The sequence below is a fragment of the Hypanus sabinus genome, chromosome 2 (assembly GCF_030144855.1).
Source record: "Hypanus sabinus isolate sHypSab1 chromosome 2, sHypSab1.hap1, whole genome shotgun sequence".
Lineage (NCBI taxonomy): Eukaryota > Metazoa > Chordata > Chondrichthyes > Myliobatiformes > Dasyatidae > Hypanus > Hypanus sabinus.
Window position 1 is genome coordinate 169,718,384 of NC_082707.1, and position 16,636 is coordinate 169,735,019.

At 37.8% G+C, this 16,636-nt stretch overlaps 1 protein-coding gene across 2 annotated transcripts in view; it reads left to right on the forward strand.

The window, feature by feature from the left end:
- Positions 1–16,636, forward strand: part of LOC132386930 (ribosome quality control complex subunit NEMF-like) — an 88,775-nt gene that overhangs the window by 3,840 nt on the left and 68,299 nt on the right. Inside the window, exons 1-6 of one of the 2 annotated variants that reach the window (XM_059959290.1) lie at positions 4,041–4,199; positions 5,941–6,009; positions 8,336–8,438; positions 9,377–9,502; positions 12,551–12,699; positions 14,861–14,928. In XM_059959290.1, the coding sequence (XP_059815273.1) occupies positions 4,144–4,199; positions 5,941–6,009; positions 8,336–8,438; positions 9,377–9,502; positions 12,551–12,699; positions 14,861–14,928 (571 nt within the window). In that variant the 5' untranslated portion in view covers positions 4,041–4,143. Of the gene's footprint in view, positions 1–4,040; positions 4,200–5,940; positions 6,010–8,335; positions 8,439–9,376; positions 9,503–12,550; positions 12,700–14,860; positions 14,929–16,636 lie in introns of those variants that run through there. The other variant, XM_059959294.1, reaches the window with a different exon arrangement.

A 16,636-nucleotide genomic window follows, 5' to 3' on the forward strand; every position in this document is an offset into this window, starting at 1 on the left:
TTCCATGGCCTCAGTTCGGGAAGTCTGATCACCTGGCTGTACTTCCACTCCCTGAGTATAGACAGAGACTGAAGACTGCAGCACCAGCAGTGAGGATCAAGGAGGTATGGACAAGGAAAGCCCAGGAGTGCCTACAGCACTGCTTTGAGTTGGTGGACTGGACTGTATTCAGGGATTCATCTTCAAACCTGAATGAGTATACTGCAGTTGTTACCGACTTCATTAAAACCTATGTGGATGAGTGTATGCCTACAAAGACCTACTGTACATTCCAAACCACAAGCCGTGGATGAACCAGGAGGGATGTTGTCTGCTGAAGGGTAGATCAGTGGCAACTGTAGATCTGTGACCCAGGCCTGTACCAGAGAACCAGGTATGATTTGCGAAAGGCTATTTCAAGGGCGAAGAGACAATTTCAAACGAGGTTGGAGAAGACATTCGATGCATGACAACTCTGGCAGGGTTTGCAAGACATCACTTCCTACAAAGCAAAACCCAATAGCATGAATAGCAGTGGTGCTTCACTATCTGATTAACTCAATGTTTTCTATGCCTGTTTTGAAAGAGAGAATAAAACTACAGCTTTGAAGATCCCTGCTGCACCTTATGACCCTGTGATCTCTGTCTCAGAAGCCGATGTTAGGCTGTCTTTAAAGAGAGTGAACCCTCACAAGGCGGAAGGTCCCAATGGAGTACCCGGTAAGGCTCTGAAAACCTGTGCCAACCAACTGGCGGAAGTATTCATGGACATTTTCAACCTTTCACTGCTATGGGTGGAAATTCCCACTTGCTTCAAAAGGGCAACAATTATACCAGTGCCTAAGAAGAATAATGTGGGCTGCCTTAATGTCTATTGCTCAATAGCACTCACATCTACAGTAATGCAATGCTTGGAGAGGTTGGTCATGACTAGACTGAACTCCTGCCTCAGCATGGACCTAGACCCATTGCAGTGTGCCTATGGCCACAATATGGCAGATGCAATCTCAATGGCTCTCCACATGGCTTTAGATCACCTGGACAACACAAACATCTATGTCAGGATGCTGTTCATTGACTATAGCCACAGGAGAGAGTGCAGATACTAGAGCAATACACAAAACAGTGGAGAAACTAAGTAGTCAGGCAGCCACTATGGAGGGAAAAGGACAGTTGTCATTTTGAGTCGAGATCCTTCATAAAGACTGGAAGGAAAGAGGGGAGATAGCAAGTATAAAAGGGTGATAGGAGGAATTGGAGCAAGTGGTGGTGGCTGATAGTGAAATTTTCCAGTGTCTTTCTAATCATGATGAAGGGTTTCAATCTGAAACATTGACTTTCCTTTTCCCTTTATCGATGCTGTCTAACATGCTAAGTTCCTCTACCATTTTGCATGTTGTTTTAGAAAATTGCAAGTGTCTTTGATGATGCACAGTACGTAGTCTCCTCAAACTCTGAATGAAGTAGAGCCACTGGCATGCTTTCTTCATGATTGCATCAATGTGTTGGCCCAGTATAGATTTCCCAAAGGTATTGCCAGATCAGCAAGATCTTGTCAATTCACTTTTAATCAGCCAGAAAGGAATTAAAAAAATACAAATGGAATGGTATTGTGATCCCACAGTTAGTGCTGTTGCTGCACAACTCCAGCTATCTAGGTTCAATCTCCTGACCTTGGGTGCTCTATGTGCAATTTGCATATTCACCTTGTGATAATGTACTCTGCTCCCCCCACCCCCAGTCCATTGGTTTCCTCCAACCTCCCTAAGATATGCTATCTGATTAATTAAGTACTGCAAGTTATTTATAGTTGAGGTAGTTGACCAGAGAATTGGGGGTGTAGAATTGCATGTGAGAGTGAATGGGTTACAGGTAAATGGGAAGGGGGAGGGTCTAAATAGCTATCTTCTATGTCAAAGGAAAGCATGAGAAATATATGAAAAATCCAGAAATATTCTGAGTTAAGTAATACTGCCTGTGACAGGCAGTTTCAACCAGAACTGAATCCATTTAGCCATTTGGACTACAGATGTTAGGTGAGTCTGAAGTCTGCATACGGTTATGGTCGGGATCAGGTGAATCACTGGCTTATGTTGTGAAGTATGTTGTTTTGCAGTAGCAGTACATTGCAATACATAATCATAAAACAATAAATTACAATTATATACACACACACACACACACATATTTTTAAGTTAAATACTAAGTAGTGCAAAAAGAGAACAAAAAAATAGTAAAATAGTGATGTAACGTTCATGGGTTCATTGTCCATTCAGAAATCTTTTGGCAGAGAGGAAGAAGCTGTTTCTGAAATGTTGAGTGTGTGTCTTCAGGCTTCTCTATCTCCTCCTTGATGGCACATCCTGGGTGATGGAGATCCTTAATGTTGGGTATTATGAGGCAGCACCCTTTGAAGGTGTCCTCAATGCTGGGGAGGATAGTGCCCATGATGGAGCTGGCTGAGTTTACAACTTTCTACTGATTTTTTTTGATCCTGTGCAGTGGTCCCTCCATACCTAACAGTGATACAACCAGTTAGAATGCTCTCCCCTGTACATCTGTAAAAATTTGCAAAAGTCTTTGGTGAACAATAAAATATAATTGCTGTTGTGCCTTCACTGTAGTTACATCAATAGGTTGGGCCCAGGATAGATCTTCAGAGATGTTGACACCCAGGCACTTGAAATGGCTCACCTTTCCACTGCTGATCGGGATAAGGATTGGTCTGTGTTCCCCTGACCACCCCTTCCTGAAGTTCACAATTAATTTCCTGGCCTTGCTGAAGTTAAGTGCAAAGTTGCTGTTTCGGCACCACTTAACCAGCTGATCTACTTCACTCCTGTACGCTACGTCCTCACCATCTGAAATTCTGCCAATAAAAGTTGTGTTGGCACTCTATCAGCTGATCTATGTCACTCCTGATTGCCTCCTCATCACCGTCTGAATTTCTACCAATGATAGTGGTGTCATCAGCAAATTTACAGATGTTGTTTGAGCTGTGTCTAGCCACACAGTCATGGGCATAGAGAGATAGGGTAGTGGGCTATGCATGAGGAGCACAAGTGTTGATTGTCAGTGAAGAGGAGATGTTATTTTTGATTCACACTGACTGGTATCCCAATGAGGAAGTCAAGGATCCAGTTACAGAATGAGGTACAAAGGCCCATGTGATGCACCATCGATAACTCTTGGAGACGTGAGGCGAGATATAGGCTTTTATTGGCTGGAAGAAAGAACAAGCAGCAATTGACCACCACACTGCATCCTGGATACTGAGGCCAGGGCGGTGTCCCCAATCACTTTTATACCGGGGTCCATGGGAGGAGCCACAGGAGCAGTCAGCTGTGGGGGCATGTCCAGACAGGTATATGTAGTTCACCACACCATGTTTTGGAGCTTGTTGATTTGAACTGAGAATAACACTGTGTTGAATGCTGAGTGGTAATCAATAAGCAGCCTAGCATAAGTATTGTTATTGTCCAGGTGATCCAAGGCCAAGTGGAGACACTCATGACATTTTAGGAACGAAGTAATGTCATTAAAGTAGGGTATGGAGGAAGTATGAAAAGAAACTGAAGTTTAATTATGTTAAAGACTGGTTCAGCAGAAATTGTTTTCTTCAGGACAGTGAAGGCTGGGGCTGTTTAATTGTAATTACACTTGAGAGGCCAAGTAAAAATGAATGAACTGTCATTAGTAATAATAGTGTGCAGGTTTAAGGTAATTGTTAAAGATATTTGAAAAGGACGTCAATAAGTTATTGTCTGAAAGGGGACTGAATGAGAACTTGACTGGCATAATTTATAACGATCTGATGGAGAAACGGGACTGCTTAAATTGAAATTTTCATCAGGAATGGATACGATGGGCCGAATAGCTTCCTTTTTCTCCGATTCTATCAGCGTAGAGTTTTGTTGTAAGTTTATAGGTATATTCAGTACCCACTGAAGGACATACAATACCTAGAAAGGCGCAGTAATGCAACTGTTTTGAGAATATTTTAATGCGTATACTTTGTGGCAAACTTTCTGACTCTGAAGTTTTGCTATTTTGACATTAAGCGGTTTTGCTGTTAAATTGAGCCAAGGCACTTACCGTCTGGAGCAGGCGCATGCGCATGCGCAGAATGTAAGGGCGATTGTGTTGCGCGCAAGTGTGCTGAAGATGAAGTTGCGTTTTAACACTATCGATGTCCGAGTGATCATCTCAGAGCTGCAGAGGTACCTAATAGCCCCTCATTTATATTTAGCTGCTGGATATGGGGTTAGTGTTTGAAAGCGGCAAAGAATTTAGAAGTGTCTGGAATCTTTGGTCCAAAATGTCAAGCATGTTGGAGATGGGCTGTCACTCCTCCGGCCTTGAAGGACTGAGGATACCTGGTTCCCCTGAGAGGAGAGGGTTGCAGGTTTAGTCTGGCCTCTTGTCAATACTGAGCTTAAGTTCTTGGGTAGTAGAAATCTCACAAAAATAAATAAAATTATTTCCAGTAATGGTACATATTTGAAATATGTTTTTGCCCTTGGGTGTTGGATAAGTGAATAAAAAATCAGAAAATACTCGAGACAGCATTTGTGGAGTAAAAAAAAATTAAAAGCTTATTAGAATTAGGCTGGGACTTTTGGATTTTTGTTCTAGAATTCAATATACATGCATCATCAAAGTATGTATGCAGTATATAATTCTGAAATCCGTCTTCCCCGTAGACAGTCACGAAGCAAAGAAGATCCATGGTACTAACCCTTCAAAGAATAAACAATAAATTCATCACCCCCCACCCCCCACGCGCATACGGCAAAAAAAGACCGAAAAAAACAGAATATGAAACACAAACGGCTTATTTCAGTACAGTAAGGTCATGATCAAGATTTGCCTGTCACCTTAATGTACCAGTGGGAGATCTTCTGGACGCGATCTTGGGCTTTGGAGTGTTTCATTGTGCATAACAAGAAAGCCTCAAACGAAAAGGATTGACTTCCTATGGTATCCTGTCCAGCAGACTTCTTATGATTGCTTATTGCCAAAAAAACCCAAATTATTGCAATAACTAAAGTGCTGTACATGAGAATGGTTAAATGGTACTATGTTGTTAGTTGTGGAACTTACCTATCTACAATTGGGTTTGCATCCTGATGTACCCCCATCTGTACTTCAAAATAAGAAATTGATTATAATTTTTGGTGTATTTTGATAATGAAAAAGCCACTACTTGAATGATTTATTTGTATGTAGAGTTACTGAGGTTGTCTTGAGGAATTTCACTGTTGTCAAAGGAGATCACAGTATTCCTTATTAACTAGTTTTGCAAACAAATTGTTAAGGAGACATATGATTCCCGCATTTTGGTAAACTCTAAGCTCGTATCCTTTTGTACTTGAGCTGACATTTCTCGAAGTTAGCAACCTTTCTAAAGTTAAAAAGAGAAATTTCCATTGTTGTTTAGACTTTGTAGATGAGAAGTGAAACTCTACTTGTTTGCTTAAACCTACATGTATCAGGAATTGAGTTTCATGTTTATTTAGAGTAATACGGTGATTTTTTTCTTGTAGTTAAGATGCATGAGAGGGGTGATAACTATAGGAAAGGTCTGAATTTTTACATAGTTTAGACGTTATTTATTCTTATTTTCTGTATTTGCACATTATTCTACAAGTTGCAGTATCAACTTGTGAGTACTTAATTTGAGATAAATGTATTAGGTTTCAACATATTTCTATACTAATGGCCAAAAATAAAAATTACCTTTGAGTTACAATAGCTGAGTTTTATTTCATGTAATTACATTAAAATATCTTTTAATTTATGCCTATGCATCATTACAATAATTGTGTATTTGCATGTAATTATAGAAATAATCATTTAAAAATCTTTTGGTACTATATTAGTCAACTGTTTGCTTGATGTAAAGGTTATGTAAGTTTTTGTTTATTCTTTGTTTAAGTATCTAACATTAGTTTACTGTAGCTTACTAGGAATGAGAGTGAACAATGTCTATGATGTGGACAACAAAACCTATCTCATCCGACTTCAGAAGTAAGTTTGATGATGTTTTGTGTATCAGTCAAAGTATGGCTGTTAATGTATTTTTGTATACTCGTAATCTAATTTAAATATTATAATCGTGTCATAAAGTTATACAGTACAGAAACATTTCCATGTTAACAATCAAGCACCCAACAATACTAATCCCATTAACCCCAATTTGGTTCTTAGTTTTATATGCTGTGACAATTCAACTGCTCATGTGGATAACTTGTTAAATATTGTGTCCACCACTCCAGCAGGTTGTACATTCCTCTGGGATTAAAAAAAATTCTTGTATCACTGTAAATCAGGGGTTCCCAACTGGAGGTCTTCAGACCCCTTGCTTAATAGTATTGGTCCATGACATAAAAGAGGCTTGAACCCCTGCTGTAAATTTTCAGCCCCTTATGGTAAACCTATGTTTTTTGCCTTTAGACATCTCTGTTGTAGGGGAAAGTTTTTTACTGTCTCATAATTTCATTTATTGCATATGTGTATCATTTCATATATAAATTCTTCTCACTGGATGTGTTCTTGTAAGCTTAACTTTCTGTCACCAGCCTTCCTAAATTTGATAGTATACGTGTTCATGGATTAAAGAGGCCCAAAGAAGAAATAGCTAAGTGATGTCAGTTTCATTCTCTCGCAGAGTTCTTTACATTTTGACTGCACTCCAACCAGTGGCTTGGAATTCACTGCTAAATGGAAGCATGTTTAGGAATTCTGCAGATTTACAAATACAGAAGTCCTGAACCTGCTGACAATTTTAAAATGCTAGATCTCCCAGTTTAGTTCACTGCTCCACTTCAATCTGTCACTGAAGTTCAAAGTAAATGTATTATCAAAGTACTTGTATATCACCAGATACAACCCTGAGATTCATTGTCTTGTGGGGATTATCAATAAATCCATGGAATAATAACCATAACAGAGTCAATGAAAGACCTCACCAACCAGGGCATCCAACTAGTGTTCAAAACACAACAAACTGTACAATACAGAAAGAATAAATAAGAATAATTAAGCAATGCCCATTGAGAAGATGAGACGAAGAGGTTTGGAAATGAGTCCATAGTTGTGGGAACATTTTAAGGATGGGGCAAGTGAAGTTATCTTCTGTGCTTCAAGAGCCTGATCGTTGAGGGGTAGTAACTGTTCCTGAACCTAGTGGCATGAGTCCTGAGGCTCCTGTACCTTCTTCCTGATGGAAGCAGAGAGAAGAGAGCATGTCCTGGGTGGTGGGTGTCCCTGGTGGTAAATGCTGCTTTCCTGTGACAGTATTTTGTGAAGTTGTGCTCCATGGTGGAGAGAGCTTTACTCATAATGGATTAGTATATATCCTCTACTTTTTGTAGGACTTTCCGTTCAAGGGCATTGGTGTTTCTATACCAGGCTGTGATGCAGTCAATCAGTATACTCTCCACTACACATATATATAAGTTTGTCAAAGTTTTAGATGTCAGGCTAAATCTTCACAAACTCCTAAGGAAGTAGTGACACTGCTTTGTTCATAATTGCACCTATGTCCTGGGCCCAGGACAGGTCCTCTGAAATAATAACACAGGAATTTAAAATTACAGACCCTCTACAAGTCTGAGGTTGGCTCGTGGATCTCTGATTCAATTGTTCTGTGGTTGTCATAAAACACAGGAGGAGAATAAGGTCATTTGGCCCATCAAGTCTGCTATCCATTCTATTATCTCCCTCAACCCTATTCTCCTGCCTTTTTACCAAAACTTTTGACACCCAAGATAACTTCTCACTATTTCGTTAATGGAGCTAGCTCCTAGTTATTTGGTACCAGGATAGAGCAGGTACCTGTTCTACAGCCCCACCAGTTTAGGGCCACTGATACATACAGTGAAGGATGGGCACATAATAAATTGCAAGAAGGTAGCCCAGCCAACAAGGTCAACGTGTTAACAGTTGTAGATGTATTCTAGTAAGCCTGATAAAACTTTACTGAAAAGTACTTCACTTCTTAGCAACAAACTTCTATGATTTTACTTTTGCTTCTTGCTGATTTAAACTAATTTCAAATACAAACACTCTTCTTCTGTACTTCAGAGCAGCAAAACTGTTTTTTTGTTTATAAGGGTATTCATACAAGGGTAAAAAAAAAAGTGTGATTTTAAATACAATTATTCCATGCAGTAAAATAAGTTGCTCCTTATCGTCTTGATTCAAAGTTTAAAATGTTTTGAAACAATTTTAGTATGTGGTTTTTAAGATCATGCTAGACATTTATAATTTATAAGTAATAAAGAAGATATTAATTTATAATCTCTAGATGTATTAAATATGTTTGCCTCTGTTTTTTTGCATTTCACCACAGGCCAGAATCTAAAGCTGTTCTTTTGGTTGAATCTGGTATCCGGATCCACACAACAGAATTTGAATGGCCAAAAAACATGATGCCCTCTGGCTTTGCAATGAAGGTGAAAATACTATTAGAATCAGAATAATGTCTTAATTATTTAGAATAATCTTGTAACATGAATATTGTGTTAGGAGACAATGTTGAATATGTTAACACATTTGTTATGGCAAAGTATAACAGAATATGGATACCTATAAGGAAAGGATGGAAAACTTGGATTGTTTTCCTTCGAGTATCAGAGGCTGTGGGAAGATCTGAAATAGGTTTTTAAAGTTATGAAAAGCATAGATAGGACACACAGAATATTCTTTCCAGAGTAGAAATGTTGAACACCAGAAGACACTTTTAAGGTTGGGAGAAAGGGATGTTAATTTAAAGGTGATGTGAGGAACAACCTCTTTACACTGAGAATGGTAGAGGCCTGAAATAAATTACTAGGGTTGTAGAAGAATTAGGAGGTTTGGTAGATGTTGAGGCTTTTAAATAAACACATGAATATGAAGGGAATAGGGGTGTATGGATGATACACAGGAGGCAGAAATTTAGTATCAACTGGCATCAAGATCGTCGTCGGCCAAGTGTTCTATCCAGTGCTGTACTGTTCTACATTCTAAGAAACTGCAGGTGCAAAATATTAGCTGGAGGAATTCAGTGGGTCCAGAGGCATCAATGGGAAGAAGATGCAGGGTTTTGATCTAAAACTTTCACAATTCCTTTTCCCCACTGCTGATGTTCTAATTTCAATTCCCCTGCTGATTGACCACTGAAACCTCCAGCAGACTGTCTTATACTCTGCAATAGAACTGTTGACGTCTGAGTCATATAGCAGCGATTTTCTATGTACTCTGGAATTTTATGTGACTGCATTATATGCATTTCCTGAGGTCCTAATGATTCAGTAGGAATATAAAAGTAATTTTCACCATATCTCTTATAATTGACCAATTGTTCAAATTTATATTAAAACTGATGTAATTTTTTTTGTTTTGATTGCAGTGTCGTAAACATCTAAAGTCACGAAGATTGATTTACGTCAAGCAACTTGGTGTTGATAGAATTGTAGATTTTCAGTTTGGTTCTGATCATGCAGCTTACCATTTAATTGTTGAATTATATGACCGTGTAAGTTGCATGAAAAAAATTGTCTTGCTTTTGAAAGAAATAGAAGTAAAGTCCATTTAATTGATTGATTGTTTCATCTGCCCAATAATATTAGAGATCACCATGGGCCTTAAAATGTCCAGGAAGGATATGTAGGACATCCTGTGTCCTCTAGCTTGAGTAGTCATAAAGTATAATGCAAGTTTTATTTGGGTAGTCTTAATCCAGAAAGAATGTATAATACAGAGTCAAATTAAAGCACCAGACTCATCCAGGCTGGTACAGTTAGTTGAGACACGCCACACAAATGGAGTAGAGGATACATAATAGAAATAAGCGTAGAGGTTGTTTTAAACTTCTTTATTCTAGAGGTAGATGTATTTGCAGTTGATATTGAGAGTCTTTAACAGTGGGTTGCTGACTTGGTGTAAAGGTAAGGAACATATGGAATAGCAGGAAAGAATCTAGAAGACTGGAAGTTATTGTTGTGCTGTATGTCAGAAACAAAAGTCTGAGGTCATTCCTGCTAAGATTTAGGCATTAGATTTTTAAGGAGGTAATATTCCTGGTGTTATTCCTAAGCTTAGTGCGTATTGACATAGGAGTAAATAGAATGAGAGAGCTAGTTGTAAGGGTTATGTGAGGTAACATATTTCAGACCAGTATGAAAAGTTTTTTTTTAAAGCCTGTGAATTTCTGGCCTTCATATCCAGAGGAGTGTAGATCAAGGGCTATTGATTGGTAGTAGTTAAGATGGTGTTTTGTTTGCTTTCCATCATGGGCAGGGGTGTTGAGCATAAGAATTTGGATGTAATGTGACACCTATACAGACACTATTAGACCACAGTGGAATATTGTGTGTAATTCTGATCACCACCATACAGAGAAAGGATTTGGTAGTGCTAAACAGGCTGCAGAAGAGAATTACCATATGTTGCCTGGAATAGAGGACTTTAATTACAAAGGGAGATTGGCTGGACTGGGATTGTTCTTACTGCAGTGCAGGAGGCTGAGGGGTAGCCTCTTATAGAGGTTTATAAAATTCCAAGAGGTGTAGATAGGCTTTTACCAAGGGTAGTGGAGTTTAAAAATAGAGGACATAGATTTAAGGTGAAAATAGATGCCCTCAAATGAGACCTGAGAGCCAAATTTCTCACACAAGAAAGTATTTTGACAGGTATGTGGATAGGAAAGAAACTGAAGGATACAGGCCAAGCACAGGAAAATGGAATTAGAATAGATGAACACCTTGGTCAGCATGGATTGGGTCGAAGGGCCTGTTACTGTGCTGTGAAATTCTTAAGTTATGCTGTAGCTATAAAAGAACTATTTATACCACAGCCGAAGTTCTGTAAGGGCCAGACCTCAGTAAAGCTATATTTAAAGAGGTACAGATTTACCAGATTTATAGCTAGTCTCCAGAATTAAACTAAAGAAGAAATGGCATTTTGTAATTTAGAAAGTATTGAAAGTACTTTTGTAAGGAAGCATCAGTGAAGAGAGAAATAGAGCATTGTCTTTTCACCATAATCATGTCTAGGATGGAAATAAAATGTATAGTTGAGCTAAGCCGCATCAGCAGGCATTCTGATAGAAAAGTAAACCTGAGCTGTGTATGTTTTTAATTGATAATGTCATGAGGGAACTGATAATTCTGATTTTCTTTGTACCTCAAATAACAGGTAAGGCATTCATGCAAAGATAGGATTTCTAATGGTCTGTGACTGCATGGTGATACTCATGTCAGATCTTATTTATTTCCATACTGTTCTTTGCCATGCTTCCTTGTGATGACATTTATATGCTTCTCATCCTGAGTCTAGCATAGAGCTGTTCTGGGTGGTGCGTCTCTTGCATCTGCAGCTCTACCTTTTGCATCATACGTTTTGCATGTGCCTTCTGATGCAGCTCTTGGTTTGAGATTCTTCTCTGCCAGAAAATTCCAAGGACGTTCTGCAGGCACTTAATTTGGTAGGTCTCTAGTAAGCAACTGAGTCATATGACAACACTGAAAAAACTACGAGTAGGAATAAGGATAGTGCAAATTGTCAGAAATGAAATGAACCCACAGAGTTCAAAGGAGAAATAACTCCTTAAAAAATTCAGCTCTTCATTCAGTAATAGGTAATTCAGAACAAAATGGAGGTAGAAGTAACATGGGTAACAGAAATATTGCTAAAAGGGAATAAGATGAGCAACTGATAAACGCAGCATATGCCATGTTTTTAAAATAAAACTTTAAAATTATAAACTGGTTAAATTAATTGGCGAAATGGTGAGCAATAGACCAGTGTATTCAGATGTTTGATTATACACGTTTGAACTTTTCAAGGAGCAAGGGAGAGCACTTCTTGTAAAGTAAAAGCAACACACACATTTTGGAGGTCCAAACATACTTTTTGATGTGAACTGGGGATAGAAGTCTTTGTAGGTCATTAAACTGTTATACACTGACACAAAAAAATCATTAAGAAGGCTAATGAATTGCTGGCTTTTATATCCAGAGGAGTGTGGTGCAAGAGGCTGGAAGTTGCACTGTAGTAAGTAATTGGTCTTCAAGCAATAAATAATGAGGAGAAATAATGAAGAAACGAGGACATTTCAGATCCTAGGTTGTATTCTGTATAAAGCAGAATCGGAGACTTGTACATAACTACATCACAAACTAGTTTAATCAAATAGCTTTTTTCTAAGGTGTTTGATCAATGAAGTCCTGCACCTTTTTCCTTGTTACAGTTTACTTCTTCTGCTAATATTCAAAAGAATACAATATTTTTTGAACAACAACAACACACAAAATGCTGGTGGAACACAGCAGGCCAGGCCGCATCTATAGGGAGAAGTGCTGTCGACGTTTCGGGCCGAGACAGCATTTTGTGTGTGTTGTTTGTATTTCCAGCATCTGCAGATTTCCTCGTGTTTACACAATATTTTTTGTTCACTTTTTTCTTAAATTTACATGTTGCACCATTTTTATGTCTTTTTGTTTTCAAGATGTTTTCAATATTGTTTACAAGTGCCTATTTATCAATTTCTGTAAAATTCAATCTTAACATTTTGCATTTGCAGGGTAACATAATTCTCACTGACTATGAATACACGATTCTAATTCTTTTGCGTTTCCGCACCAATGAAGTGGATGATGTGAAATTTGCCGTTCGTGAGAGATATCCAGTTGATTATGCTAGAGGCCCAGAGCCCTTGCTGTCTCTAGAGAGGTACTGTTATTATGTACATTGATGGAATCTAAAAATATTTCCATCACTGTCAAGTTTTCAGGAACATATGCATCATTCTTGATTCTGCTAGATATTGCATTGCTTTGTATCCTATTCAAAACTTTCATAAACCTGCTCTGCAGTATTCTTCTTAAGTATTTTGCTGAAGTAGATTAATAATACTATTTGTGACTCTAGAGGTCTGAAGAAACTTATGTACACAGAATAAAAGCAGTTTTTATGCTGTCGTTGTTTGGGAAGGTGTTTTAATGATATCTGGAATGACATAGGGGTGGCAGGGTGGAAGTATGTCTCTACCAAAGGAAGTGTACGGCGCTCCTTCCCTTAGTTAGCCAGCAGGTCACACTTGGGCATGGTGTAGCTCCTGCTTAGTTCCCCCCCCCCCCCCAACCCCCATGAACAGGTCCAAGGGAGCAGGTGGTGGATGGTTGTATGAGAAACTGGTGAATATCATAAATCTTGGTTATGCAACCACTGACACCAGGCAGACAATCTCCAAAGAGTGATAATAATGGCTGGGGTCACCCGTCTTGTAAAAGACACTGCCCAGGAAAAGGCAATGGCAAACCACTTCTGTAAAAAAAATTTGCCACTAATCATGGAAAGACCATGATTGCCCACATCATACAACATGGCACATAACGAACAAATGAAATAACATAATCAGGGTGACATAAGGCTATATATATATATATAAAGTATTAATGCACTATTTTCAAAGTGCATGCTTTCTCTTGAGTTCCTAAAAATTGTCACTTTTAATTTGAAATATTTTGTTAGGGAAAGATATTCACTGGAAGGAAGGAAATTATTTTAGAAAATCTTCAACTATGGCAAAAATTGAAAGTAGAAAGAATGTGCCAGCAGCACCTAATATAGGGCCAAATGTTCCTGATTCAAATTAATTTTAACAACAATGATTTTCATCTTGTGAGAAATGTTTCCAGTTTGTGAAGGCTAAAATCCACTCTAAATTCTGGCATGCTCTATTTATTAGACTATCAACTTTATACATTTATGTTAAGCATGACAGGTTGTTTCAGTTATCAATTGAAGTTAGTTAAGATATCAAAGGAGTTTCCTTGCCATTGAACTTGTTTGTTTTCCCTTTATCTCAACTCAGTGCAAATTGACTGGAATAAACTTTGATGGAACTAAAGTTCAGTTCATTAGTATTTACTTTGATGCCAAAGAAATGTGGAACATCAGTACTTCCTTATAGCCCGAGTTTTATCAGAGCTGCCGAAATTTGCCAGTTTGGTGCCTTTCAGAGTTCTATATAACTTAGTTCAAAGCTGTTCAGCTTGAGTTATTCATCAGAAGGAAGCATTCATGTATGTTGAAATGTGTTTCCCTTGGTTCCTCTGTCTGACGGTTGGGGTAAACTCCAAGATCCTCTTTCAGGACATTAAAATTCTTGTAGTTCCAGCATGCGTTATACAAAGATAACAAGGGATATATTTTGAAGTGAGTCTCATCTACATTTTATTTAAATATAAATACTGTTTTGTAGTACTCTTGAGGTGCATATCAAAGACAAAAGTTGGACCTTTGTCTCGATTCCAGAAAATTAATTAGTCTTATTTAACACTTGTACAGTGCTACATGTAACACTGGCTGTTTTCACGTTGCATTGATCGACTCCCTATTGAATTCAGTGGTCAGGATAAACTTCTGTAGATTTCTCAGCTCCCAGGCTGACTGATGCAAATACAAAATCCCCAGTGAAATGAATGAGAACAAATGGCTGCAGAGAGAACAGTGAATAGACCTTTTTATTTGAGTTAACAGTGTAAAAGAAAAGTTCATAGCTTAATGTTGATAATTTACTTAAAATAATTCCTGGGTATTTTTGAATATTTTAAACAATTTCAGTTATGGCTTTAGTAGCCAGTGTGTTTCAGTGGTTGTCAAAGCTATTCGCTGAGTACAGGTGGCCAGTTGTGCTTGTCCATCTGATGTGCTGCAATTGGTTTCAGTAAAAGAACATACCTGGGACCATGCTGGAAGAAATTGTATGGTCCAAGGGCAAGTGCTAGGCAATCTGAACATTATTCTAAGAGCTGTCCCAAAACTTTATGGACATTGCAGCAGATCTAATGGACTTAATTGCTTTTTCTAATTTCCAACTTTTTCATAGGCTAACAGAAGTTATGGCTAATGCACCAGAAGGAGAGCAAATCAAGAAAATTCTTAATCCCCACCTTTGTAAGTATGGTAGACAACTACCTGGTAATTGAAGAATTTCCTTGGGGTTCATTGTTAGTTATACAACATATTTAGTGGTGGTAATTTACTGAAGAAAGAACAGTAGAATAAAATCCAATATACAGCTTAAATATTTCTAGCTTTACAGTATTTATGTATCAGTAATATGAAGTAAGAGAATACTGGAAATACTCAAAGTCAAGCAGTGCTTGTAGAGAAAGACACAATGTTACATGTCACGTGGATGAAATTGGATCTCTTAGCAGATTTTGTACATGCAGTCAAAAGGAGGGAGAAGAATGAAAGAAAAAGGAACAAGATAAAAGGATCGCATGGAAATTTGTTAGAGATAAGGGTACTTCCACGTTAGAAATGCTAAAGCAGAGAACTGCAGGTACCAGAAGCACTGTAAAAGTTTTCAAGTTAACTTTTCTCAATTTTGATGAAAAGGTCAACCATTTTGAAATTGTTTCTCTTTCTGTGCCTAAGTGTCACATGGCCTGTAGAGTATTTCCAACATTTAGTGTTTTTATTAATCGTATTACTGATGTCTGATAAGTATTTAGATTGATGAATTTTAATTTGACATTGAATTTAGATCAAATCTAGGTACCAGTGCTTGCACTAATACTATTTTGTTTTGTGGTATGAACTTCATTGGTTCACTATCTAAATAATGTATCTTCTGCAGATCAAGTAGCATTTTGTTATGTTTATCATATTGTGATCAATACTTGGCCTCATACACCAAATAAATGGAAAAATACAAATAGGGCTTTGTTGTAGATTATGAAGAATTTTTGTTGGAAGAGACAAGATCGAACAGTGGAACTGTGGAGCAGTGTTGATGGTGAATAATTGAACTGTGAAATAGTATAAATCAGGGTTAGTTATTCTGTGTCTAAATAACATTGAACTGGTTATTATCTGTATTTCTTGATTTTTTAATGTTTGTAATGGCCCATAGAGATATTTATGAATATTTTCATTTGGTAGCAAAACTGTGAAACAGTGGATTCTGGTTAACTGGGTCACATCAGGACTAGTACATTTTGGTCCAAGTAAGTAGCTGCCTAAATTAGCCAAAGTTTCATGGAAGGAGTTAAGAAGGTATAAATAAAGACAAACTACCATTTAACTGAGTAACAAATTATCTATTTAAATGAAATGCAACAAATTTGAATGCTACCAATATTACTACAGTTCAATAAAACTGTATTAGTTCGTAATGGTTACTGATGGAGAAATTCATTGAGTGTATGCTGGCATGTTCTTTTGACTGTAAATGAACAAAATTAGCGCAGACACTTAGTGCAGATAATGGACTGCCTTCATTGCCTTTCTGTAACAATAAATTTCCTGGCATCCTGTGCAGTCACTAGCTCAGATTCAGTTGTGTCATTCTCATCACTTTCCTTGTCTTGATTTTCCCACCTGTGACTTTGATACAATGCATCCCCCAAATCTTCATTTTCATTGTAACATTCAAGATGATTTGTCAATACCTTGACATTCTTCGTAGTTCTCATTAGCATGGTACTTGATTGGTAAACTATCCATTCTTAGTTCCAAGGTTTAATGTTTTTCTCAATAACCAATCATTTCTTTTTATCAGTTGCTGACACATCTGCACAACAAAACACAGTTATGCGATCTTCTGCTTTTTTTTAACCTGATAGTGTTGTGTGTTTGTAACAAAGAGATCTGT